Raw genomic sequence first — 27,752 nt, 5'->3', positions numbered from 1 at the left:
CAAGAGGGACTTTTGTGTTTGTTTAGGATATGATATTAATTTGTGGATTCATGGGTATTTATACGTTATATGAATTGTGTAGCTGGACGATTTAGGTAGAAAAGGTTGTTCCTAGTTCAACTCCTCAGCTAAATTATCACCTAATTTTAATAAAAAAAAAAAAAAAAAATGCGGCTTTCTTTCTGACATACATCGTAATACAGTTTAATTATGATCTAATACGAAAGTTGATACTGTTATATACTTGTATAATCTTACTAACCTTTCTAACTAATCTATATGTATCTTTTAACTCAATCAAAAAAAAAAAAAAAATTAAATACTCCGTAGTACGGAGTAGAATTAAATTATCAAGGGTTCATGTAGCAAAAAATTTCAGGCACTTCAGACCAGCTATAGTGCTATATTGACCTATTGAAAGCTGATGTACTTCTATTTTATTAATTTAGTTCATAGAATATGCTAATTTTATTCTAAATTAGTCGGCATTAATAACTATAGCCTCTTATAACTTGTTTTCTAGAATTTAATTTCTTACTCTAAGAAAACAGTTAAGGCTGGTTCAAGGACAGAGTTTAGCTATGTAATAATTCCACACTTTTAAGTGAAAGATTTAGACATCAGTGAATGGTAGCAATTATCGGAATATTTGGATCATCCGATCATACTACGTTGCAACAAGAACCTACCCATGATTTCACTGTGTATCACAAAAAATATCCGAGTTGGTCTCTGACTCTTAAAGTAATACTCGCAAGTAATAAGAGCAAATTGTGTAAAAAAATTCTATTCATGTTCAAAACTTAGTTTGACTTCATATATTATGGTACAGAAATCATACAGAAAGCTGACTTCCATACAAAAACTGGATAAACAGCTAACAAAGAGCACATATCGAGTCACCATGTACAACTTATTAGAAGACTGACTAAATCATGCTGTTTCCCTTTACTAATAGGGTATTCAAAGGCAAAATGACAGCCAGATAAATATTGCAAGAAAAACCCCAAGAGGTTCTGCAGCAAGAATACGAATGGTCCAATGTATATCAACATACCCCTACATAATTGAGGAGATGTAGTTTCAAACCATGGATCGCAGCTCACCGGTTTCCAGGGCAAATTTCCGATGCTGTGACAAGACAGATGGAACTTTAACAGCTTCTAATCTTGCCAAATAACTACTGCAGCTGGATTCTTTATTTTCCTTAGCAGCATTGAATATTGTCTGAAACATTTGGAGGGGATCACCATGACTGACTATCAATATTGCACATCTGTGAAATTTCTGAGACTATAAGTTTCGTATATTTGTATAACCCTGAAGTATAAACAGTGACTTATTATATCATATACAAAGTATAAGAAATTGAATTCAGCACTCTAAGACACTATATTCAAGCAAATAATACTCAGTTAGATGAAGACAAGAGATTAATTTCAGTAATAAAGAACATTAAATAAAAAATAATATAGTAAATAAGTACTCAAACAAAGAGAAGATAACAGGGATGATTTGGTGACATTACCCTTCAAACATAGCCTCTATTTCTCCAATGGCCTTCAATAGACGTGAAACTACATCAGCAGCACTTTCTCCACCTTCTGGACGCTGGAATGGATCTTTCTCATCAAGTGCCCATATCTCTGGATACTAGTAGGAATATATATTTAAGAATCAGGAATCCAGAAATTTTATAAAAAAAGATGACCTAGAATATATTAAATCATTATTATGAACTGAAACCAGCACTTGTTCACTGATTAATGTATACCACACCTAACCCCATTTGGTGCATGTGATAGAAATTGTAAAGGCGGAACCCTATCAGCTACACAATCGAGGGTAGCCATACCAGATTCCTAAAGCCCCAATGATTTAATTCTACATAAGTCTAAATAAAACTTTGTATATTCATGATGTAAACATTAGAAAGGTTTTACATAAGCAAATTTTTTATCATCCCTGGTAATCTAAAGGATATTTATGGTGTGAGATTCTCAGTGGCAACAAAAATCTCTTTCTCATATATAGTCTATGTATAGAATTCCCATATAAGTTACTTTGTCTTAGACAAAATAAGTTGATAGAAGTTTTTTATAAAAATGACATGGGAGTTTATATCCAACCATACACCATAGTAGTGTGCAACAAAACAAAAACTGTATGGCTGTACGAAGAACCAAGAGCTGCAAAACTTACCCGGTCATGTGATGAAAGCTCATATGAAGGGCCAAAGTAACGTTCCCGAAGATCTTCAAACACCTATTAAAAAATTGTAAAGTTAACAGCTAGAAAAAGGAAGGGCAGCAGAAGTGCAAGGTTAAAACAGAGATCTGCAACTCAATCAAACAGTGAATTTAACCAGTAAAAATATATAATCAGTCTCAGATATTTGTGCACCGTATCAGTTATTATAGCACTCATCCATAAACCGGTTACTGGTACATCAGGTACTTTTTGTTTGGATAAATTATTTTACACAGCAGCATACAGAATTCACAAATTTACTTGTTTGCCAAATTTTAAAATCCTTTGAAGTAAATAAAAGTCAAATTAAACGCCCACAATCTTGCATGATGCGGTATTTTATTTGTTAAAGTTACAAAGGGTTTACCTTGCATTGACTACCTTCAAATGGAAGATTCAAGACAGATGCAACCACTTTAGCAGTATGAGCTGTTCTAGCAAACGGAGAGTAACAAATGCGAACATTTTCCAATGGAATATTAGCATCCTTCAAGTCCTGCACTTATGGACCAGTTTATTTGAGATTAATGCATGGTGGTGAAGGAAGTACATAGAGTCCATAAAATATCAAAGCAAAAAAAATTCACCTTAAGGAATCATGTTCCCAAACCATAAACAATTAAAGTGAAGGCTCCCAGACAGAAAATTTGCATAGCATGAGATTCGATTTGCAGATATCTTAATTAATTACATGATTATGGGTGGGACACGAATCAGCAATCTCGAGTCAATAATCTTGTAACTAAACCTAAAAATACATCACAAACAGAAACGACTAGGAATCTAGGATATATTATGGTTATAGTGGTGGAATTGCAATGTTACTGTGTATGATATTAATAATCCACCAATAAAACAGAGAAAAAAAGTAGTTGAGTTCCAACTTAAATATCCACTGATGTTGATCAGAATGTCTTACTCTATAGTCTCTACTCTCTAGACCTTTTCATCAGCCTCTAAAGAGTCTAATCTAACACAAATGCAGAGCAATCATGCTCATTTTGGACAGAAAGTTGCAATCAAAATTCCCTAAAAACTAAATCATGAATCCCATAAGTGAATTAATAGCAGCTCTTCGAGTCTTCGGTACATGTGAAGCATTTGCTATCCTGCTGGATAAGTTGGTGAATTTTTTATCTATCTGTTTGGATTAAGAGTTGGAATATGATACAACAATGATTGACGAGATGATTGAATTTGGAGTAAAATTACCTTTTGGAATTGCTTCCCAGCCAATTGGGCTTGATTAACACCCAACTCTGCTAACTGATATTCTGGAAGTACCCCATTTTCCTTCAGTTATCAGTCAAATCATAAAAAAAGCATAAGCAATTCAAATGTTACCATAACAATTAACAAATCAGAAGTTAAGTAGAGCTCAAGAATTTATTTATTTTTTTTTTTTTTTTCCAGAATTCCTGAAATTGATGATAGATAAACTGTATAACCCTAATAACTGAAAAATTGATTAGCCGATCAACAATCAAATTAAAGAAATTGAGCAGAACCCATCTACAATTACATCTCAATGTATAAGTTAAATAAAATGCGGGATAAATCTGAAGTGCATCAAATTTAGCAACATATATGATAGACAAACAATTAGAATGTGGGTATTGGAGAAGGAAGAAGGAAGGTACCAACGAGGAAACAATGAGGCCTTTCTGATTAGGGATGCTTTTGCCATGTCTAAGAATCCAGTATTTGTTCTTCAACGATGAACAACAAGTTGCCATGTTCCCAGTTCCCTTCGTATTGTTTGCTATCGTTGTCTCTGTTCACAAATATGATCGGGTTATAGGTGCCCATGGGCCGGGGCGGATGTTTGGGGGATAGGGATTCAATTACTCTATAACTTTTTAAACTTACTACTCGTAGAGCTGTCAAAAGCTTACTCGATCTGAAATACCGACCCAAACCCGATTATTAATCGATCCGGCTGAATCCGGAAAATGGTGACCAGAACTAATCAGCCAATTTCCCTTTTATGTTATTTGTAATGCCCGCAACACCCACTTTCTTGCGAATATTTTCATTTCTGGTTCTATCTCTACAATGTTATCGCACATCCATCTAAACATGTGCATTTCGTAATCTTCGTATTTCAATGTAATTTTTATTTGTAAAAGCATGGTTTCATATTTTGGTTATATAGGTGGATCCAGATAAGGTCAATCCGATAATCAAAATTTTTTGAAAAAAATCAATTAGATTTGTTCCGATTTAAAATTTGAATCCGATCACTAAATTTCGTTTTCACTCTGTATAATGGACGCCCCTACTTAGGCTTTGTGCCAAAAGTAATGTCTATGCAGTGTTGTATAATAAAAAAAGAAAAGAAAAAGTTAAAGTTTTAACAAAATTAATAGAGTAATAAACTATTGCAATCCACGATCATTTTACTACTCGTAATACTAATAATAAATTACTCCCTAATAATTACATATCATTTTTTGTATAAGATTATTACTTAACCCAATTACAATGGATAATGACTATATCAATTCTATTTATTGACTTGCAATAATGTAATGTTTTTTTTGATAAGTCGTTACTCGTTAGTGACCATATCAATTAAATATATTGACTTGCAAAATAATGTAATGTTTTTTTGATAAGTCGTCTAATCGACTATACTATATAACTATATTTTTTTTTTTTTTTTTTTTAAGTAGATACTATATAACTATATAAGTATATACTCTGTAGGCCTTCACCAAATACGTACGCAAAATACCCCTTTTATGTTTTAATGTCTATCACAAATTAAATTTAATGTTTTAAATTAAAAGAGCCAAATACCCCTTTTGTGTAAGTCTATAAAATACCCGCATACTCCGTTTATTGTCCATCAACAAAAAATATCACATTAATTAGCTATCTTCAACGGAGCATAATAATCAAGTTCTATAGTCTTTGTGTTGTCAAGGTAATTTTTTATACGAGTATAATAACTTTTTCATTTTGTTTCATCCTTTAATTTCTTTTTTTCGAACTAAGGCGTTATTGTTGTACTATTATTTCATCCATTCTTTTCCTAAGGAAAAATGTCGAAATCAAGTGATAAGAGTGAGAATTCAAATGAGATGAACGAGGAGTCGATATCGATTTTAAACGAGATGAAGGAGCTAGGAGAGAAGTGGTGTGTATCTGAGGATATCGTGAATCAATCCAATGCCAAAGATAATGATGGCCTTGTTGAGTTTTTTTTAGTAGGTACCTTGAAGAATCTGACAAAAGAACCCTTGCAATTATTTGATGGAAAATTATGGGAAGGAGTAGGACACATTATAAGATTCTATCCAGATCCTCTTACTCCTGGTATTGTTGGTCATTTTATACACAAAAATGTCACGTTAAAGGGAATCGAAGCAGCAGTGGTGTATACGGGCAAGAATTGCCAAGGTGATCTTTGCGGCTGGCTCCTTGCTTGGTCAGATTGCAACGGTAAATTGAAGGTATGTTGTATGTAGGCTATCTAACTACTAGTACAACGATTATAGTATATCTAATAGCCATTTTAATTTATAACCTAATACGGAGTACTTCATTTCTTTTTTGCCTTGTTGTAATGCTTTGACTTTTAGATGATTTACTATTTGGTAAGTAGAGGCTATATATGTTTATTATTAGTTTACCTTATTTTTTTTCTTTTTTGATCTAATTTGATAATCTAAACTTACTAATTTGTTCTGATTTAATATAAAAAGAATACATTAATAAGGTATTGAAATAACTGAACTAAGTATAAATTATAGTAACAATTGTAAAATTAAAGAAAAAAAAGTTATATGTTGCTATGGAAAAAAATACATGGAAATAAAGGAAAAAAAAAAAGTATTTTTTTCTTGCTTCATCTAATTAAATCCATTCTTACAAGTGTAGCACGAAGTACTTCGTATATGATTTTTTTTTTTTGGGGGTGTGTGTAACAAACTAACAACCTACGTTTGGGGCAGGTTTATGCGGATTGTGGTCGTGAAACCAAATTCAAGAACATCGACTGGGAACAAATTAGAGTCAAGTTGCATGATAGCAAGTCGAAGACAGCCAATATCCATGATAAGGAGACTGGAACCACACTGGTTGCTAAATTAGTTGGCGGCGGTGGCATAGATCACCTTGCTGCGGCTTTCTTTTTCTCTAATTAAACTTGCATACTCATCGGCTCTATGTACACGGTACTAAATGACTACATATCGAGAGTGAGTAATAAATGGAGTTCTGCTCGTCAAGAGGGTTACTCAATGTCATTTTTTTTTTAATCTTTTAAAATTGTCTTGTATCACTATGTGAGTATACTGTATACTTGATGTTTCTATTTTTTATTTGAGGGTTACTCAATGGTATTATTGTGATTTTTTTTTTTTTTTCATTTCAAAATATTCAAATGAACAACATTGTCAAATGAATAAAAAGTTTACCTTTGGGTGCATGTACTTACCTTTGGTGCACTTGGATGCATATAAAAATCTTCACAAACTTTTAAATAAAACAGATGTTCAGTAAATTACTGAACATCCGTTATAAAGTAACAATAAAATGCGCAAAAGTTACACTAAAACGCACAAAAGTTACTCTGACATATATAAGAGTTATTTCTGCTTTATTGATAAATTTGACAAAAGTGACACTAAATTTGACAAAAGTGACACTAAATTCGACAAAAGTGACACCCGATGTACAGTAAATTACTGAAAACCGGGTGTATACAAAAGTAATTGAAAATTCTTTATACTAGTATTTCCTCCTTATTTTTTTAAATAGTTTGATTTTTACACTATTTAAATATTCGTACTAAACTTTGATTAGCTCTAATTACTAATATAATGGTAGACCGGTAGGATTTTATTAAATTCGTTTTGATTTATTTTTTATTAATATCAGGTTTAATAATTTTTACCTATTGATAGTTAAAGACATCTATACTAATCTAAACGCGTTCCTAAAAAGGTCTATATGTCACGTGGCCCCCTTCATTTCGCCACATCAATTACTCTACATTTTATTATGCCATGTCATCCACTCAACGCCTCAATATGCCACATCATCCACACAACCACGTTCGAACACTTGACCTCTTAGAAAAAAGGTTATTGTTTAACCATCTAGTCTAATTGTCAATTATGCTCTAACCTTGCACAATAGATAAGATTATACTCACTACAAAGTATTGAAGACTTATACTACATACAAAGTATTAGATGCTTTTAAAAATTAGCATTTGCAGAACTATAGAAGTAGTAACTCGGGGCAACGCCCGGACTACTCACTAGTTAGTGATTAAATTACACATTGACAAGTGTGAAATTATTATTAATATTATCAAAGCTCTCCATCTTATATGCCCCAACTAATGCAACCGATTTTCCCTTATGTTATTTGTAATGCCTGCAACACCCATTTCTTGCGAATAACTTTATTTCTGATTCCATCCCTTACAGTGTTATCGCACATCCTTATAAACATGCGCATTTCGTAACCTCCGTCTTTTTAATGTGCTGTTTAGAATCCCAATATTCTATAATGCAGGTATTGAAGACGTGGTTTTACAATATATTTTTACATGACTAATACAAACGATCTTTATTTGTAAAATCACGGTTTATATTTTGGTTATATTGGTGGATCCAAACAAGGTCAATCCGATAATCAAAATTCAATTATGATATTACATATTTACTTTTTTTTTTTTTTTTTTTTTTTTTTTGAGGGGATACTCGTATTACATATTTACTTGCATAAATTACATGTATAACTTTGATAGGATAAAATTCGGGCCAGATGGCTTTAAACAAAATGGGCCAACAAAACAACACAATATTGAGCCCATTAAATCTGAACCCTACAATTACTACACTCATTTAAACCCTACCTCCATTCCAAACCCTAGAAATTTCCCTTGCTTCTTTTCACTCTCTCTCTTCACAACTTCTGCCGCACACTCTCTCTCTCTTCGCCGAACCTCTGCAACCATGGTACTACAATCTTCATCTTCTTCCTCTCTCCTTTTTCACATTCAATCTTCTGTAAATCATTTTCTGTAAATCTGTTTTCCATTGATTGATTGATTGATTGATTTCAGGCGGATGTTGAAGATGTCGCAGCAGCAGGAGCAGCAGTAGCCGCACCAAAGAAGAGAACATTCAGGAAGTTCAGTTACCGTGGAATCGACCTTGATGCTTTGCTTGACCTTTCTACTGATGAACTCGTCAAGCATTTCCCTGCTCGTATTCGCAGAAGGTTTTTTTCTTCATTTTTTTTAATAATTTGAGATTTTGGAAATCAAATTAGGTTTTGTTTGATTGTGATGAAATTGAATTGATTTTCAGACTTGGAAGAGGTTTGAAGCGCAAGCCTATGGCTCTCATCAAGAAGCTCAGAAAAGCGGTATACCTTCTTTTTTCTATATATCTTATGATTTCTGCTTTTTTTCATAATAATTATTAGAATTACATTATTATTTATGTAGAAAATTGATTGCTACAAAGTTTGTTTGGCTGATTTATATTTCAATTAGGCTGTTGTAATTCCGATTAATTCGAGGTGTTATACGATTTTACAATGTTACAAGTATAGATGTTAATTTATTTAGGCTTGTCTGTTATATTGGATCTATGTAGTTGCGAACTGTGTTATTGGGATTTGCGGTAATTGGATTGTGTAATTTTGATTTTTGATTTGAATGCTAGACATTTTTGTAACTTGGAATGAAAATTTTGATTTGAAAGTTCTTTGTGAACTATACCATACTATAAGGAGGAACTGTATGATGTAATGTAAGGTTTTACTTATTGGTAATGTATTGTGATCATTGGAACTCAATTTTGAGTGTAAATGATGTATGTTTATGATGATTGATAATGGAATGAAAAATTGTTCTCTCTTTTACAAGAGAAGTGTGTTTGTTTGATGTTTTAGTTAGTTGGTTTGTAATTCTGATATGCTGTTACGGTTATATGAGAAATTGACCTCTTAATGCTTAATGTGTTGTTTATAAGCAATGCCACTGTTATTATTATTGACAATACAGTGTTTGAATGATTTGAAGCTCACCTTTTTTTTATAATTATATTTTTATTATCGTCTTTGTTGTTTCAATTTAGGAATGTGATTGACAACGGTTTTTTGATTTCTAGATATGATGCTGCTATTGTATGTTCTGTTTGACGTTATTCTTGAACAATTTTTGTTGTTGGTGCCAAGTGTGTTGTTCTATAATTCTACTTATACCATGGGTTGTGATCAGCTACTGAACCATTGAATGTATTTTGCGATTATGTGTGTTCATATTTTTATTGTATAAATAATGCATTTCCCAGCTCTTCTTGTTTTGTTTGTGTACTATTGTTAGAAATCAGTATGATCCTGAGATCTTTTGCTTTGTTGCCTCATTTGCGGAAGTATCATTTTATTCTTGTCATAGCTGTATGTTTTATGTAGATAAGATTAACTTATTTTGTGTTTTATGCAACAGAAACGTGAGGCACCACCTGGTGAGAAGCCCGAACCAGTGAGGACTCACCTCCGCAACATGATCATTGTTCCTGAGATGATAGGCAGCATCATTGGTGTGTACAACGGAAAGACCTTCAACCAGGTTGAAATCAAGCCTGAAATGATTGCCCACTACTTGGCAGAATTCTCCATCTCATACAAGCCTGTGAAGCACGGTAGACCTGGTATTGGTGCTACCCACTCTTCAAGGTTCATTCCTCTCAAGTGAAGACATCATGCTATTATATTTTCTCAGTATTTAGAACTAAATCTTGCTAGGTTTTTTGTTCGACATTTCATCTGTCTTGGCTCGCTGAGTACTATGAATTTTGTGAGATTTTAAATCTGTTTTTATCATACTATTTTCATGCCAATGAATTAAGTTTTGTTGAATTTCAATGGTTTGTTATTGCTGCTGTTTGTTGCACATTATGATATCCGTCTCTTATTGAGTACAAGTTATCCCCAAAGGTTGAGTTAATGTGCCCATGAATGTAAATTATGCACTTCCTATTATTAAACAGCACTGAAATTGGAGTAAAAAACTACCTTTTGGAACTGCCCCCCTGCCAATTTGGCTTGGTTAACACCCAACTCTGCTAACTGGTATTCAGAAACACCCCATTTTTCCTCTGTGTTAATACAATTATCATTTAAATCATAAATTAGCCATAGACAATTCAAATGTTGCCATAACAAACAGAAACTAAAATTAATGAACCAATAAACAATCGAATTCAACAAATTGAGCAGAACCGATCTACAATTACATCTCAATTTATAAAACGGTGAATATCATAAAAATAAATTAAAGATGGATCGAATGAGCTTGCCCCAGTTTCTCAATTGAGAAATAATCATGTTTCTCAAAATGGCAAATAATGTAAATAATGGCAAATTTTACAATATTTTATTACTTTTCTTACTGACTCATCCTCTTCCTCCTTTTAATTTTCATCATTCTTTCTTCAACCTTTTGAATCATCATCAATGGCAGAAGAATTCCATCACCATAACCAACATCATCCCCAACACCACCAACACTACAACAAGCCCCAATCTTAACACCATCATATCCGGCGGCTTCACCGTCGAATTTAACGAAAAACCCTAAGAATAATATATAAATTAAGGGCATGGTTAACCCCTAATGGTAGGTTACTGTCATTGTTTGAAAGATTTCCCTCCATTGTTGAAGAACCATGCAATTTTCATGGCTGAAAACTGCTCAAAGTCCATTGTTGAGGAGAGAGAAGCTGAGAGCAGTGGGTATTTTTTATCAAAAGACCAAAATACCCTTTTGAGAAACATGTTGAGAAACTTGTATTTTCTCGGATCGAATTGAGCAACATATATATGATGGAGAAATTATTAAAATGTGGATATTGAAGAAGGAAGAATGAAGGCAACAAAGAGGAAACAATGAGGTACTTCTGATTACGGATGATCTTGCCAATGTCTAAGGATCCAGTATTTCCTCATCAACAATGAATAAGAAGTTGCCATGTCCCAAATCCCAATACTCCAGTTCCCTTTTGTTATGTTTTGCTGCTTTGCTTGCTATCGCTTTATTGGTTGGAATATCAACGGGCTAGCAGTGGCCAACTGGCCACTAACCATTAACTAGTGGGCCGGCTAAGTGTTCAAAGCCGACCTATGATATACTTAAGGTCGGTTCAATTTAATTGATTTTTATTTATTTAAAAAATTATTTGAACAAAATTAATTTTATTAAAAATTAAGTTTTTATTTGAACAAGGATAACTTTTGTCAAAACAAATTTTTATATTATGCTTAATTTCAGTTCAATTCAGTTCAGCTTCAATCAGTTCAGGTCAGCTCAGCTTCTAATTTTTTTTTTCTCTCATAAAATATTCATTTCAGCTTAGTTCAGTTCAGCTCCAATCACTTCAGTTCAGCTCCAATCAGTTCATTTCAGCTTAGTTCAGTAAATATGAACATGCCCTAAGTTTAAATAAGATACAGAGTAAATGCATTAATCCACTTCAAGTTTGTAATAAATTTTGATAAAATGAAAGGATTATTTTAAAACCTTTAGATTAGAGTATTAGACTCGATTAAAGTTGGTGTAGCCAGTATTTGAGCAAGTTTTTTGGCCTAAATTTTGAAATTTTAAATGCTTATAAAATCAATTTGTCTGCAACCTTTTTTTTTTTTTTTTATAATTTTTTTTTTAAATTTATTTTATTATAATTTATTTTATTTATTATTATTTTCTTTTTTAGTTGACAAATTACTTGAAAACATTTATCTTTTGTCCATCTATTTCCTTAGACCGGTTTATTAGTCTCATTTACAAGTAATATTTATTGACATTGAACTTAAAGTCATCTTATAAAACATTCAACAACAATGACATGAAAATATGAAATGCAGGTATCGCAGCAAATATTTGAATCATTAATTTGTTTAGAATTGAAAATGTTGAAGTCGTTTTAAATTACTACGTACAATTTTCATTTTCATTAGCCTAGTGGGACCGTTTGTATCGCACTAAACACGTAGTGAGTAATATTTTTCTTTCTTTAAAATCAAATGGCAATAATACAATATACTATAAATTTTTTCAAAAATAACGGTTGAATAAAATAAGCCAACTCTTCCCAATCCTCTTATAAAATTTTTTAAATGAATTCGTTAGCTAACCTTTTCCAATTTCCAGTTATACTGAATTGGCAATTATAATAACAAATTAACAATTACTTTAAGGCTTCAAAATTATTATTATTATATTAGCTGCAATGTGTACGTTATAATAAAAAATTATGTACGACTATACGTATGCAAATTTTGATAAAATTATGTACGTATGCAAATTTTTATTTTTTATTTTCATGTTACGAAGTCTACAATTATAAATACCCACATGTTGTAAGTGTGCATCAACATCATCTTATTACTTTAGTTTGCAAATCCTTGAGGAGCATACACTTTATCAAGGTACTTTCTTCCTTTTGTCTTTCTATTGTTTGTTCAATATTTCCTGTTTAGTTATCTTATACACGAATCGAAGTAATTATAATGGCACAAAAACCAAGCTTAATCTAGTAGAAAAAATTGTACTTTTCAATCTCGAGGTTAAAGGTTCAATGTCTGTTAGAGACATTTTGAGGGTGGGAATCCCTTCCCTTTTCCCCCCTTCACAAAGTAATTATATACTCCTTACAATGGTATTATCATTTCGATAAAAAAATATTTGGCAAAGATTTATTGAAATTAAGATTACAATCACTACATATTTAACTCAGCTCATATAGCTAGGATTCTACATACATTGATTACAATTGTTGTCCTAATAGTTATTGAATGTATTTCATCGAAAAATGTATCTCAATTATAATAACTTCCTTGCTTTCGTTGAACAATATGTTACCTCCAAAACTAACTTGGTAAATATGAATGTATGCAAATAGATCGAAGATACATACATAAGAAAAAATGGCATCAACAACAACCCAACAACCCGAGGAGGAAGTGAGTGTCGAATTGAGCAGCCAAGAGAAAGCGATTTTAGACGACCTGGCCAAGGACGTGAAGAACTCGTGTCTCTTCGAGGAGATAGTAAACAATTGTCGTACCATGATTGCTGAAAATGAAGAACAAAACACGACCGAGGTTGGTGGCATATCTCCATTGATCGCATTAGGAGGCACCTTAAAGAATCAGACAAAAGGAACCTTAACTGTTCTTGATTCGAAGCTATGGGCAGGGTTCACTGTCAAAAAATATCCAGATCCTCTAGGTAAAATTGGTCTCTTTGCGCAAGGTTGCGTATTGTATAAGGGCATTAAGGCGGCAGTTGTGTATACCGGCGAAAACAGTGCTGGTGTTGAATGTGGATGGCTTCTTGCTTGGGCTGACTCTAAGAGCAAGGGAAGGAAGGTAAGTTCACAATAATTATTACAAAATACATGATCAATTCTTGTTTTATTAATGTATGTATGACTGAAACCAAAACCGGCCTTGATATTCTAAAGTTACTTATAATAACCAATCTTTGAAGCTTCAAACATCAGCTTAATCTTTTGATTGAGATGGTCGTCATTTAAAAATTACCATGTGCAGTGTTTTAATTTTTTCGTCAAGATTAGTGTACTGTACAAATTAAATAAAGTCAAAGTTTAGTCAAATCAATAAATCAGATTGATGACCTGATTACGAAAATTTAAATCAAAATTGATGAGGTGAATTGAACACAACCTAACATGTACGTTTATAATATTGGGACAGATTTACGCCAAGTGTGGCCGTAAAAGCGATTTCGAGTGCATCGATTGGGGACATATTAAAGAAAAATTGAAGAAAGCTTTGCCAGTAGTTAGGGCTCATGACAGCTCCACTGGAACCAAAGTGTATGCTACAATACTTGGCGTGAAGTCAGCAGCATCAACTGAAGATGCAGTTGTTGGAGTTTTCACTGGTTAAATTGACAAGCTCTTTGCTATGAACAACATAATACTTGTTACCCTGTTATTTCACTCTTTATGTTTTTATTTATTTTATGTGTCAAGTTATGAGGGGTATTATTATGTTACGTTCTTGTTGTAAGAAAATGTAAGCGTTTTCTATCATATCTACCTTGTATTTGTTGGTTTCTATACTCTTAATCAAATAAAAAAATGCCCCCCTTGAGTTTTTCCTACATGATGCTCTTTGTAGTGTTTATTCATAATTATGAGTTGCTCCAATCCGTATTATGTTCCTCAAATCGAATGTCGCTAAATAAGGTTATAAATAGATAAACTTTGATTTGATCTGAATTTCAAAATTGACCAAAATTTAACCTAGATTGTACATTAATCTGTAAGATTGATAAAATTATTAGCAAAGACTTTTCAATGCTACATAAAATATATGTAGCCATTGTAATTAACTACTTTTAATCCCAACCGTTCGATTATTGATGATTAATCTTGTCCATTCATATCTTTGACCCTTTATTTTTTTTTTTTCACAATAACTCTAAGTATTTTTAATGATCTAAAAATACATTTACATCAAATAGACAATTTTACATATATTCTTCTATAGGAGATCAGAGGATACCAAGTACGAGTGTTATATTAGTCCCAAAATAATTGCAAATTTTAACCTTTCAAAGTCAACCTTTGTGTATTTTTGACCTTATTGCTGGAAGGACATGTGAGAGGTTTCAACCCGATAGAGCCTTTTTTTATTACTAATCCAAAAAATTTAAAAGAAAAAAAAAACAATATAATATTTATCTGTGACTATTTCAAACTATTTATTAGCACAATTTGATGAAACTAGCTTAGTTTTGAAAGATGGCAATGTATCAACTATCCAATATATTGAAGACTCAGAATATGATCAGCTATTTCCTCCATGATATGTTAGTCAGCCACGTCAGCAGTTAGTTATAACAAACTAATTGTTCCATATTCTTCTCCTAACAAACTATTATGAGTTTGTTATTTTGCTGCTTATTTGTAATAGCTAGTATAAGTACTGTGCTTAGCTCACACTTATGAAATGATCATAATTCTGTTTTTCCTATTTTCTCATTAATGGAATTCTCTCTCTATTTTCTCTGTCTAAAGCTCTTGTTCAAGAGTTTTCTGCAATTATCAACACAATATGTGGGAAATATTCGCATCTACATAATTTAAGATGCTGTTTGACAGCGTTGGCAAATACGGATGAAAAGTATAAATAAATCTAATTTGTCATATATGAAGTAGAATAAATAGTTTATTTCATGGGTATATTAATCATATAAGACTCAGCAAAATGGCCAATCTAGGTCCTATTCATATTTGGTCGGTCATTTTTTCAAGTCGTTTCCGTCCAATTAAATCTATTTCGATTATAAGCTAATAACTATTAAAATCATCCTAATGTATATAAATTATGTTAACCAAACCATATGTTCATACGATAAATAAATAGTATGTTTTTTTTCACTATAGCGGTATGTTCTTTACATTTGTATAATACTTCCTCCATTTCCTTATACTTGCAACACTTTCCTAAAATGAAAATGTCACAATACTTGCAACACACTAAATTAAAATTAGAAAGTTATTTTGTTAAAAGCTGTACAATTTCTCTTATTTGAATTACATGGCCAACTAAAAAATACTCCTAACCATCTCTGACCCTCATTTTAATTTAATTGTATTAAATTACATGAGCCTTACTTTTCTTAAATACCGTGAAAAAGTGTGTGTTGCATGTATATAAAACGGGGGAAGTACGAAGTATGTCCTTTTCCGCGAAATATCCGTACGTTATAAGGTACCCACACCTGTAAGAATTGAACCACACACTGATAAAGACCATACGTGATAATTACTACACTAAGATAAATCAAGATTATTCAATTTGATTGACAAGATAGTATATTAGGGTAAAAAACTTAAATTTGTTGGAGTAATATTGAACACAAATTCTTATATACATATGCTATAATTGGACAATTTACCACAAACTCTATACTACTACTTAAAAGGACCTTTTAACAAATTATTTATTTATTATTTTTTTTTTTTTTTTGACAAAAGGATAAAAAAGGGGTAAAAAACTAATAGTACATATTACTACTAAAGCATATGAAATGGATAGCAGCCTCTCCTGCAATTTTGTGTGCCCTTTGAACACACTCCTATCTGCCTTGTAAATACTACACCGTTGAAAAGAGGACCCTAAAAGTTGAATATGTTGTACTAGCCATAAATACCTGATATAGGACAAATTCTCTTTTTAATACACCTTGATATTTACCCTATGTCTGATGTCTCCCACAAATTATTTTTTAGACCTGAATGATATTATATACGAGTAATTTTTATTGACATTAAGGTCATCTTATTTTATAAAACATTGCATCATTATCTAACTAAGATTTATATATAATTGCTTCAGCACTCCTCATTCATTTTTAATATTACTTGCAAGTTGTTTTTTGTTTTTTTTTTTTTTTTGTTGGAGTAGTACTTGTAGTGTATTTTTTTTTTTTTTATAATTATTTTATTTATTATTATTTTTTTTAAAAAACGTTGTCTCTATGGCAAAGCCTTCACCAAATACTTACGCAAAATAAACTTGATGTAACAATAATTATATTATATCTAGCTATACGAATTATTCAAAAACTGACTATTAGTAATTCGTCTAATTTATTACTCTGTATTCGTTGGGTCAAAATTTTAATTTTGAAAAATTGTTTTATGAAGTGAGATGATTAAGGCCTATAAATACCCACATAATAGGGTCTTGTAATTGTGCATCAACATCTTACTTGTTTGCAAGCTTCTAAGGAGTAGTACCAATACACTCTTGAGGTAATTTCTTCCTTTTGTCTTTCTGTAATTTCATCTTATATACTTCCTCCGTTTTTATTTAGTTGTAACACACCCTTTTGGCACGCATGTTAAGTAAGATATTAGACTAGGTAAAGGGATACATTAATTTACAAAATATTAACACCTATAAGAAGAAAGGGATAAGTTTTCATAGCTTAATTCATTCGTTTATCTACTTTAATCACCTCATCGATAAGCATGATTAAAGGTGTGTTGCAAGTATAAAAAATCAAAGAAGTATGAAATACTCCGTACATTCTACTGACAAAGAGTCTTTTATTTAATGAGATTATAAAAACTTAACAATGAAACTCATCAGATTTTGTATTGATTGCTCAATATTGTAATTGTTTGCTTACAAGTTGTTTTTTCTGTTAGGAAATATATTCATAGATTATAAATCTTTTAAGTCTCATATTTATACATAATTTCATGCATCTTCCACCCTCAACATATCTCCCATTCTCCAAATTGCTTGCTTTGGATGATATATTATTAGACTAACATGATAAATTTAAATTCATGCAATATGCAAATTGAAGATATACAAATAAAAAAATAAAAAAATGGCATCAAGCACCGAGGAAGTAGCTCATGTCGAGTTGAGCAGCCAAGAGAAAGCGGAGTTGGATGAGATGGCCAAGGACGCCAAGAACTTGTGTTTCTCCGTGGAAATAGTGAATAAGTCCCGTGCATTAATTGGTAAGTATAAAGATCATAACACAACCGAGGTTAAGGGCATGATAACTCCTTATATCATGCTAGGAGGCGTGCTAAAGAGTCAAACGAAAGGACCCTTGACCCTTTTTGATTCCAAGCTATGGGCAGGGAACAATGTCGGAAACTATCCCAATCCTCTTAATAGTATTGGTGGCTTTGCACAAGTTTGCTCGACGTATGACGGTATTAAGGCTGCAGTGTTTTATACCGGAAAGAATAGTGATGGTGTTGAATGTGGTTGGCTTCTTGCTTGGGCCGACTCTAATGATACAGGACGGAAGGTTATAAACTAATAATCAATTTTGAGATACAAAAATATATACTTTCTTTGTTTTCTATTTTTTTAATATTTTGGCATTGGTCCATGAATGGGGCAGGTTTACGCGGAGTGTGGCCGTAGAAGCAAATTCAATTACATCGACTGGGGACGGATTTATAACCAACTGAAAAATTCAGGGATAGTGCCAGTTACAAGGGCCTCTGACAGCGAAACTGGAACCTCAATATATGCTATGCTGTATGGCGTGGATTATCTGTTTGAGACTTCAGATACTCTTACTGCAGTTTTCTGTGGCTAAACAAGCTCCCTCCTATGATCAACACAATATGCAGTTGATCCGGACTGTGGATCACTCTGCTTTTTACTCTGTTATATCTATTATATGGTTTTATCTATTATTTCATGTCAAGTTATGAGGGGCATTATTATGGTCCTGTTGTAAGAAATTGCAAGCGTATATCATCTACATACCTTGTATATTCCTTGGTTTCTATAACCTTAATTAAATAAAAAAGCCCCCTCTCTTTGTTTTCATGTATGATGCTCTATCTTTTCTTTTGGTTGCATTGATTAGTTATGAGCTATTACAAAATTACAATTCACTGAAATTATGTTGCTCACATGGATTACCAATAATGTGCCTCTCATGCCTTATCGGACTTGTGGTGAATTGAGCCATTTTCATATCATGCCCAATCAACGTTTGTGTTATATCGGCCCATGCCTAGATCTAGTTTAAATTATTTTAAAATAATTTCAATTTAGCATAAATAATTTTTTTCAAAAATAGAGTCTTAATAGACCAAGACAATATTGATTTGAGAGTTTATCTTTGTGAAGTATATTGGGTTGGGTGAGCGTAGAGCCGTAGTCGCATAAATTTTTTATGTAGTGGTAATATTGGTAATATAAATGACAATATTAACCTGCATGTAAATAAATAAATAAATTAATAATAAATAAATAACTCATAGGTAAATAAGAGTTAAGTGTAACAAAGCGCCTGTTTGGTAATTTACTACTCGTATTAGTAAATGATTTATAGCTAGTTCTATTAGCTCATTAAATTAATTGGTTCTATTAATTAGTTTTGCTAGCAGGTTGTATAAAAGTATTTGGTAAATGAGAAGGTATTGTGTCAATTAGGACTGACAAAATATTTCGTCAGTCCAGACTAACAAAATGCGGATTTTTGATATCCTCAATTAGCGGGATGATATCCTCTATTGACTGGATAATATCTTTATTGGTTATATGATATCTTTTATTGACAGGATGATATTTCTACTGACTGGATGATATCCTCTATTAGGTAGATGATGACCTCTACTAACTGGGTGATATCCTTTATTGGCTATATGATATCCTTTATTGGCTGAATGATATCCTCTATTAGGATATATATCATCCAGCTATATAATCTAGGCAATGGATGATATCATCTAGGCAATGAATGATATCATAGAACTAATAGAGGATATCATCCAAACTATAAAAACCTATATAATTGAAATCATTGAACAAATAGAGGATATTATAGAACAAATACAGAATATCATCTGAACAATGAATGATATCATCCAACTTATTATAGATGATATCATCAAGAAAATAAAATTTATTTTACAAAAATAATTAAAAGGTCAACAATGGTGGAATCACCATTGAAGGTTCCGTACTAAGCTCATTGGTATAACATAATATGCTCATTTCTTAACCAAAATACATGTATTGGTTATCAAAACGCTCTCAATTCAATATACAATCATATAGAAGCACCTATATCAATAATTATACATCACACAAAAAAGCCCAAATCGATTTTTTTTGGCTATTTTTGAAAAATCCAAGAATCTCAATCAATTATCAAGCCATTTCAAGCATAAATCATGGACAAATAAAATCAACAATATTTATTTTCACTATCCTTACCATCATCTTCAATTCATTCAGGCATGAATTATGAATAAATAATATAGAGTAATTTAGCAGAAAGTTGAGGAGAGAGAAAATAGGGGTGGGTTAAAGGTGAGAGAGGATAGAGAAAGTGAATTAAGATTGAGTGGGAGTATTGTGGTGGTGGTGAGTGAAAATAAAGGTGTGAAAAGTTTGTAATAATGTTGTAGAAAAAAACAATTGCTGGACTGACAAATTATTTGGTTAGGCTGGACTACACAATAGTTTATGTTGGTGAATTAACACTTGTAGTTTTTAAGAAATTTTTTGGATATTTTTACGGTCAATTTAAAGCAACGGTCTTAATTACGTGATAATAATTAAGGATGTAGATTTCGTTTTTATAATTGTTACTCCCTCCGTCCCTGAAAGAACGACCCATTTGGATTGATTACGCGGGTATTAAGGAAGTTAAGTAAAAAGAAGTAAAGGTATATTGGAAAGATAAATTTACATGGGGTTTGTAAAAAAATAGAGAGAGAAAGTAATAAAATAACATGGAAAATCAAATTTTTATATGGGGAAGCTAATTTTGCACAAATGTTGTTGCAAATTGGTGGGTGTTTTAATGCAAATGAGTCATTTTTTTTGGGACAAAGTTTTGGCCAAATGGGTCGTTCTTTTTGGGATGGAGGAAGTACAATTTTATTGTAGCAATTGCAAAATTATCCTAGATAATATATGGAGTATTTGATATTTTTTGACTTTGAAAGTTTGAAGTCAACTTATTTTGTGGAACATTTCATCATATGGAACGATTCCTTCACGCTGTGTGACGTTACAAGATAATGGGTGGCTGACACAATCGTGCAACGTTATGCTCCATAGTAAGCTTCTAAAATACACCTACACCATTAAAAAGTACGTCTAGTCGTCTACGAGTATAATCTATGAACAAGTTGATGAATAAAGTGTTATTACACATTATAAGAGAGTTATCCTTGATTTTTTTTTTTTTTTTTTTTTTTTTTTTTTTTTTTTTTTTCAAATCTTGGAAATTGTTTCTTTATTTTGACAGCATCTATTTGAATGATTTGTTAAGGTTGAAGTCTTTTAAAATTAATTTTTCTTGATCTAGAAATATGAATAGTCTAATGGATCCGGCTGGCACAAATACAATCGTGAACGTACGTAGTGACTTTAGTGATCGTATTGATCTAAAAATACATATATTCTTCTGTGGGAGATCAGAGGATACCAAGTACGAGTGTTATATTAGTCCCAAAATAATTGCAAATTTTAACCTTTCAAAGTTAACCTTTGAAGTCAACCTTTGTTTATTTTTGACCTTATTGCTGGAAGGATATGTAAGAGGTTTCAACTCGATAGAGCCCTTTTTATTACCAACCCAAAAAAGTTAAAAGAAAAAAAAACAATATACAAGTATAAACATTGTCAAATAATATCATTTTATATATCTGTGATATATAGGAGATTAGAGCAGACTATTTCAAACTATATTTTTATTTAAGATTTTTATTAGCACAATTTGATGAAACTAGCTTAGTTTTGAAAGATGGTAATGTATCAACTATCCAATATGTGGGAAATATTCGCATCTACATAATTTAAAATGTTGTTTGACAGCGTTGGCAAATACGGATGAATAGTATAAATAAATCTAATTTGTCATATATGAAATAAAATAAATACATAGTCTATTTCATGGGTATATTAATCATATAAGACTCAGCAAAATGGCCAATCTAGGTCCTATTCATATTTGGTCGGTAATTTTTCAAGTCATTTCCGTCCAATTAAATCTATTTTGATTAAAAATCATCCTAATGTATATAATTTATGTTAACCAAACCATATGTTCATATGATATAAATCAAATCGAAAAGTTGAATCTGTTCTGTGTAAGTTTAGGATTTGTGTAAGTGGAGTAAAATTTAAATCATGAATTCCCTAACAATTGATTCAAATTATCTCTTTTTTCTTTTCCTATTAATATTTTCATGTAGGTTCCACATGTATTTAAATAACACTGTTGATGTAACAATTAAAGCCTTCACCAATTCAAATATTTATGAAAATTCAATGTATAATCCTTCAAAAAAAATAAGAATAAAAATTGATGTGTAATTCGTATTAGACAGCAACTTGTTTTATTTTTTATTTCGTATTTGTTTGTCAACTTTTTTTAATGTTTTATGAGGCCTATAAATATCATAAGTTAGGGTCTTGTAATGTGCATCAACAACAATTACAACATCTTGTTAGTTTCCAATCTTTTACGCATTATAAATACTCTTTTGAGGTAACTTCTTCCTTCAATTTTTTTTATTGTGTTCTTTTATACAAAGTATATTGGTTTGTAGTCTAGCCAGTAGATCGAATTCATTCGAATGATTGCCATATCAAAAGGGTGTATTAAACCCGTAAGTGCTTGTCTGACATTGTTTTTTGTTTTCAGTTTTCTGTTTTTTTGAAAACCAAAAACCAAAAACAGGAAACAAGAAAAAGGTGTTTTTACTTTTCTAGTTGTCAGTTTTCAAAGTTATCATGATTTTGATAAGTTTGACTAATTTTTGTGTTATACGACATATATTATATGATTTTGAAAAACAAAAACCAAAAACAGAAAACCACAGCGATGCCAAACGAACCCTTAGCTTTTACCATAACTTCAACAAATTATTTTATCTCCAGATTCTCCCTAATCCCTCTTTTTTTCTTTTTCTTTTTTTTTTTTTTTTTTTAGCATTTCGCCGATAAGTTTTTGACAAAGTTTTTTATGATTAAATACGATACAAATTAAACACTAGAATGAAGATTGATCCACAATCCACATGACCAAGTGTCTTAATATTCTCGATTGTATTTCAATGTTCGTTTTAGGGGTCGTTACTCATTATATTTGCATATTGATCATAGTTATAAGTCTTTATTATTTCAAAGTCTAGCTTAAAATGTTAGTGTGAGTCTAGCTTAAAATGTTAGCTTATTATATACATATTGAAGGTACATAAGAAAAAATGGCATCAAGCACCGATAATGTCGAGTTGAGCAGCCAACAGAAAGCGGAGTTGGATGAGATGATCAAGGAAGCCGAGCCCATGGTAGCTGAGTATAAAAATGAAAATGTGACCGAGGCTGGTGGCGCAGTTATGCCTCTGATCGTGTTAGAAGGCTACTTAAGGGCCATAACACTAAGACCCTTGACCCTTGTTGATTCCAAATGGGCTGGAAAATTTGTCAAAAACTATCCAAATCCTCTTGATGGTTTAATTAGTACCTTTTCACAAATTTCCGTAAAGGATGATGGGATTATGTCAGCGGTTGTTTATACCGGCAAAAACATTGCTGGGGTTGAATGTGGATGGCTTCTAGCTTGGGCTGACTCTAAAGCTCATGGAAAGAGGGTAAGTACACAAACATTCAGTTTTAATTTAAACTATATATTAATTTCACTTTAGTCCATGACGGGAAATTCCCTGTTTCTCATGGTGAGAAACGAAATTTGTTTGTCATGGGGGCATTTTCGTGAATAAATCAACAACTTTTTCAATATTGTGGGCTCCACAGTTGAATAAAGTTGAAAAAATTGTTGATTTATTCACAAAAATGCCAGCATGAGAAACGAATTTGTTTCTCACCGTGAGAAACTGGGACATCCTCGTCCATAACCTGGCCTTATAACTTATTTAAAATCAGATCACATCGTATATATAAAAAAACTAAATGAAGATAAATCAAATGATTTTTTTTTTTTGGTATGTAAATGGGCAGCTTTACGCGGAGTGTGGTGCCATAAGCAAATTCAATTGCATCGACTGGGAACGTATTGAAGAAAACCTGAATAACTCATTGCTGTTGGAGATTTTGGTTATTGACGGCGAAACTGGAACTTCGGTGCATGCTAGACTGACCGGCGTGGACTTTCCGATGCAGACTCAAGACCAGCTTGCTGCAATCTTCAGTGGCTAAACAAGTTCCCTACAATGTTCATCATAATATGCAGTTGATGCGGACTGTGGATCACTCTACTTGTTATTCTGTTACATTCTAATATATACATTCGTATGATTTTATATATTCACTAATGTGCTACTGTCTAGTTATGAGGGGCATTATTATTGTTATTATCTCATGTCTTGTAAGAAAATGCAAGCGTCTATCTACATTGTGTTATTTCTTGGTTTCTATAACCTTGCTAAATAAAAAAGCCCCCTCTCTTTGTTTCTTTGTTTTTTGGTTATGTAGTGTGGTGTGGTGTGGTGTTTTGTTTATCCTTCTCTTTTCTCTTTGTTCTTGGCTTTGCCTCATATTCTCCCCGTTTTATAATATTTGCTTCATTTCTTCATGCGTTGAGTTTTAGGATAAATTGGAGAAACAAATAAAATAGGGAGGTAGTGGGGTAAGCTGTCATTCAGTCGGAGGTATAAAGCTGTTTACTAAAACAGTTCCAGCCTTAACCTAGGAAAGTTAGAAAAGCTAAGGAACATTGATATTTGATATTGTAGCAATTGCAAAACTATCCGAGTAACCCTTAACTATAACACTAGCGAATAAACCCCATAATAATTGGTCACACAGCAGTTTGGCCAGCTAGTCAGCTACATATAAGAATTTGTTATTCAAGATGGTAGTTTTTTTTTTTCCAAAAAAAAAAAACATAAAATAAAAGTTGAGAAAGGGTAATTTGGAAAAGTGATATTTATTACCCAAAATCACTCTTGAATTTATATATAAATAAAAAAAATCTTGGTTATGGTTTTCCTTGAATTTTATTTTATTTTATTTTTATTTTTAGGGCAAATGAATATACATTATTCAAACTCAAAATGTCAACGTTTACATTAGAAATAACACTAGGAGGACAACTCCTCAACCCACACCGGTACCCTAAGGACCTCAAGCCTCTCATAATTCTTGCAAATATGCACTTTTGCTGTTGCAAAACAATATAACCAAGACTAGCATAGATTTAGTCACCCTTTTCAATTACAGCTGCCGGTATATAGTGCAGGATGAATTTTCAATGGCTACATAAAAAATGTAGCTACTGTAAGTACTTTTCCCGATTGTCTCTGCCATTGATGAATTTCATATTACCATAGAAGAACAATAAACATGGATAAGGATTAATGTATAACTAAACAATCAATGAAAACTTCCAAGTGCCAACTAATAACCTTGAAAAAAGGAATACAATTTTACGCATCGGATAGTTAGTTAATATGGAGTACAGTATATGAGAAATTGGATAGGATCAAAATTTATTCTTGCACTTAATGAGTTTCATGTTAATTGGATAGATTGGTTCTTCATACTTTGCAGCAAACATTAACGGAAGCCAATGAAAGCTTTCGTAGTACTCCAGTTATTTTTAATTTTTGGGTACTTTTTTTAGTCAACTTAAATCAATGGCCTTTATTTACATAATGATAATCAAGGGTGTAGATTTCTTTTTATACAGTGGCTACAATTTTATTGTAGTGCAATGTATTTTGATATTAGATTGTTTCGAGTACCCAATGCATCAATTCAACTTCAAAATTTTATTTCACGTGTTCCTTATATGTTGATAATTTATGAAAATTTTGATTTAGAATCTTGAGTTTGAATGAACAAATCATTCAGAACGAATCTGTTGATAATTGGGAGGGAAGTGGAACCTAACCACCCAAAACTGATCCTCGAATCCGGATTAGTCCAAAGGGTAAATCGGGTGGAACACCAAAAAAAAAAAAAAAATAAATAAATAACAAACAATACTCTTTTAGTAATTAAACAAACCGAAATTGAAATATTATTATTGATAAGAATTTATCTGATACACGCTGATAATTCAAAGAAATTGCAACAATTAAAAGAGCAGAGAAAATGAATGCAACAAAGTGATGAGCTTTGCAAACTCTTACAAATCAAATCAAACCAACAATTAAATAAACACTTAAAACTTGGAATATGGATAGATCGAGAATATATATATTTTGCTTATATTCTCCATTAGTATAGGCATGTTTTAACCGTCGAAGAATGCAACAAGCAAATCTTTGCCATTGGAGCTATCAATTTTTCCGGCCACTGTGGTTCCCGTCTCAGGGTCATGAAAATAAACTATGGCCGACTTGTCTTCAAACTTGGGCTTAACGTGGTCGAGTTTCTTGAATTTGTACTCAGGGCCACACTCGGCGTAAATCTGCCCAACAACAAACGTAACCCATAATTTAATTTAAACGTACGTACAAGTTAAAATTGTTAGATTATTGTAAATAATCTAGTGTATATTATTAGTTGTAATTTACTAATGTATCCTTAGCCCTAACCCTAGTATAATCTGTATACTACCTCCGTTGTATATTATTTGCAACGATTAGGCATTTTTCCTCTCTACTTTATGTCAAATCGTTGCAAATAATATGTAACGGAGGTAGTATATACTAATGTTTAATCAATGAGAAAGACACGGCAAATATTCTCATCATATTCTCTCAAAAACATTAACATTGTAGGAAACTAGGAATAGAAATGAAAGTGTAGTTAATTGGATACCTTCAATCCATCGGTTTCGGAGTCTAACCAAGCAAGGAGCCAGTAACATAGTTCACCACCGCGATTCTTGCCCTTATACACAACCAAACCTCCGACTTCCTCTGACTGGTAGGATGCTTGTATGAATGAACCTAAATCGGCGGTAAGAGGATTTGGAAAGTCTTTGACCATGTATCCAGTATGATCGGCTTGATCAAGGTCCAATGGCCCATTTGTAAGATTCTTCAAAAAGCCTACTACAATCTTCATATCTTCTGGGACGACTTCATTGTCTTGCAGGTCTTTTTTAGCAATCACAGCAACGGATTGAGCTACGACATCCTCAGCGACACACCAGCTCTCTCCTGCCACCACCAACTCATCTAATATCGCTCTTTGTGTCTCATTGCCTGATTCCGCCATTTCCTTACTACCAACATTATCACAAGATTATGAAACAAAACAAAATAGTCGCATGGAAATCAATCAATTATTATTAATAAACACAAATAAGAATAGTAAAAGTACACTGAAAAAGTAAATTGACATTGGGTGTGCAAAAAAGTAGAGAAAGAAAGTAATAAAAGTACGTGGAAAAACAAAATTTACATTGAAAATTTAAATTTGCACAAATATTGTCGTACATTGGAGGGAATTTTAATAAAAAACTAATATTAATGGTTGTTGGAAGGGTGAGCATTTTGGGACTAAAATTTCCCCGTAAGGGACTATCAAAAGGGGAAGAAGGAAGTAGTACTATGCCATGCACTAAATACGTATTTACGTTATAGTACTATACTTCGTATATAATAACCTTTAAGAAAACTAAATGGAAAATGAACTTCCGTATAAATTAATTAATAAAGCAAACAAACAAAAGAAAGACTAAAGGAGAAATTAAAATTACCTTGGAAGAGTATATATGTATATGTATATATAATCTCTAGAGAAGATTGAAAACTGATAAGATATTGTTGATGCACATTTACAAGACACTATTGTGAGGGTATTTATAGATCAACTTGATTAAGAGTCCTACAAGGTTTAACAATAAAAATTAACACTCAAATGAAGTAGGAGTTATAAATTTTTACAAGTTGCATGTCACTAATTTGCATTACCAAAATACTATGTAAATGAAAAATTGAAAATGTTGAAGTCTTTATTTATTAAGAGTAGTATACGGGTAATGCATGTTCCTACTACCAATCTTTCTTCAC

The 27,752-nt window shown here is 32.0% G+C and overlaps 4 protein-coding genes across 4 annotated transcripts; 3 read left to right on the top strand and 1 right to left on the bottom strand.

The window, feature by feature from the left end:
• Positions 1-771: 771 nt before the first annotated feature.
• Positions 772-4,027, bottom strand: LOC145621014 (fructose-2,6-bisphosphatase-like). Its single transcript, XM_081675752.1, has 6 exons — positions 3,891-4,027; positions 3,463-3,543; positions 2,618-2,746; positions 2,203-2,265; positions 1,529-1,653; positions 772-1,276 (listed from the first exon to the last, which is right to left on the bottom strand). Exons 1-6 carry the CDS (start codon positions 3,984-3,986, stop codon positions 1,084-1,086), a joined length of 687 nt encoding a protein of 228 aa, XP_081531878.1. The 5' UTR covers positions 3,987-4,027; the 3' UTR covers positions 772-1,083.
• A 4,100-nt stretch (positions 4,028-8,127) lies between these two features.
• LOC145619116 (small ribosomal subunit protein uS19x) lies at positions 8,128-10,146 on the top strand. The gene is made up of 4 exons (XM_081673720.1): positions 8,128-8,228; positions 8,336-8,493; positions 8,583-8,640; positions 9,728-10,146. Exons 1-4 carry the CDS (start codon positions 8,226-8,228, stop codon positions 9,974-9,976), a joined length of 468 nt encoding a protein of 155 aa, XP_081529846.1. The 5' UTR covers positions 8,128-8,225; the 3' UTR covers positions 9,977-10,146.
• A 7,513-nt stretch (positions 10,147-17,659) lies between these two features.
• LOC145620152 (jasmonate-induced protein homolog) lies at positions 17,660-18,391 on the top strand. The gene is made up of 2 exons (XM_081674789.1): positions 17,660-18,094; positions 18,191-18,391. The coding sequence occupies exons 1-2, from the start codon at positions 17,660-17,662 to the stop codon at positions 18,389-18,391; spliced, it is 636 nt and encodes a 211-aa protein (XP_081530915.1).
• A 4,639-nt stretch (positions 18,392-23,030) lies between these two features.
• LOC145620151 (jasmonate-induced protein homolog) lies at positions 23,031-23,982 on the top strand. The gene is made up of 2 exons (XM_081674788.1): positions 23,031-23,417; positions 23,785-23,982. Exons 1-2 carry the CDS (start codon positions 23,031-23,033, stop codon positions 23,980-23,982), a joined length of 585 nt encoding a protein of 194 aa, XP_081530914.1.
• The last annotated feature ends 3,770 nt before the right edge of the window (positions 23,983-27,752 follow it).

The sequence above is a fragment of the Chenopodium album genome, chromosome 27, assembly GCF_948465745.1.
Source record: "Chenopodium album chromosome 27, dcCheAlbu1.1, whole genome shotgun sequence".
NCBI classification, from domain to species: Eukaryota; Viridiplantae; Streptophyta; class Magnoliopsida; order Caryophyllales; family Amaranthaceae; genus Chenopodium; species Chenopodium album.
This window is presented reverse-complemented; position numbering and strand designations above follow the sequence as displayed.

Coding starts and splice junctions, on each gene's coding strand:
- LOC145620151 (XM_081674788.1), top strand. CDS start 23,031: ATGGCATCAAGCACCGATAATGTCGAGTTGAGCAGCCAACAGAAAGCG. Junction 23,418..23,784: donor CTAAAGCTCATGGAAAGAGG/GTAAGTACACAA, acceptor GTAAATGGGCAG/CTTTACGCGGAGTGTGGTGC.
- LOC145621014 (XM_081675752.1), bottom strand. CDS start 3,986: ATGGCAACTTGTTGTTCATCGTTGAAGAACAAATACTGGATTCTTAGA. Junction 2,266..2,617: donor TTGAAGGTAGTCAATGCAAG/GTAAACCCTTTG, acceptor ATTTTTTAATAG/GTGTTTGAAGATCTTCGGGA. Junction 1,654..2,202: donor AGCTTTCATCACATGACCGG/GTAAGTTTTGCA, acceptor TATTCCTACTAG/TATCCAGAGATATGGGCACT.
- LOC145620152 (XM_081674789.1), top strand. CDS start 17,660: ATGGCATCAAGCACCGAGGAAGTAGCTCATGTCGAGTTGAGCAGCCAA. Junction 18,095..18,190: donor CTAATGATACAGGACGGAAG/GTTATAAACTAA, acceptor TGAATGGGGCAG/GTTTACGCGGAGTGTGGCCG.
- LOC145619116 (XM_081673720.1), top strand. Junction 8,494..8,582: donor CCTGCTCGTATTCGCAGAAG/GTTTTTTTCTTC, acceptor ATTGATTTTCAG/ACTTGGAAGAGGTTTGAAGC. Junction 8,641..9,727: donor TCAAGAAGCTCAGAAAAGCG/GTATACCTTCTT, acceptor TTTATGCAACAG/AAACGTGAGGCACCACCTGG.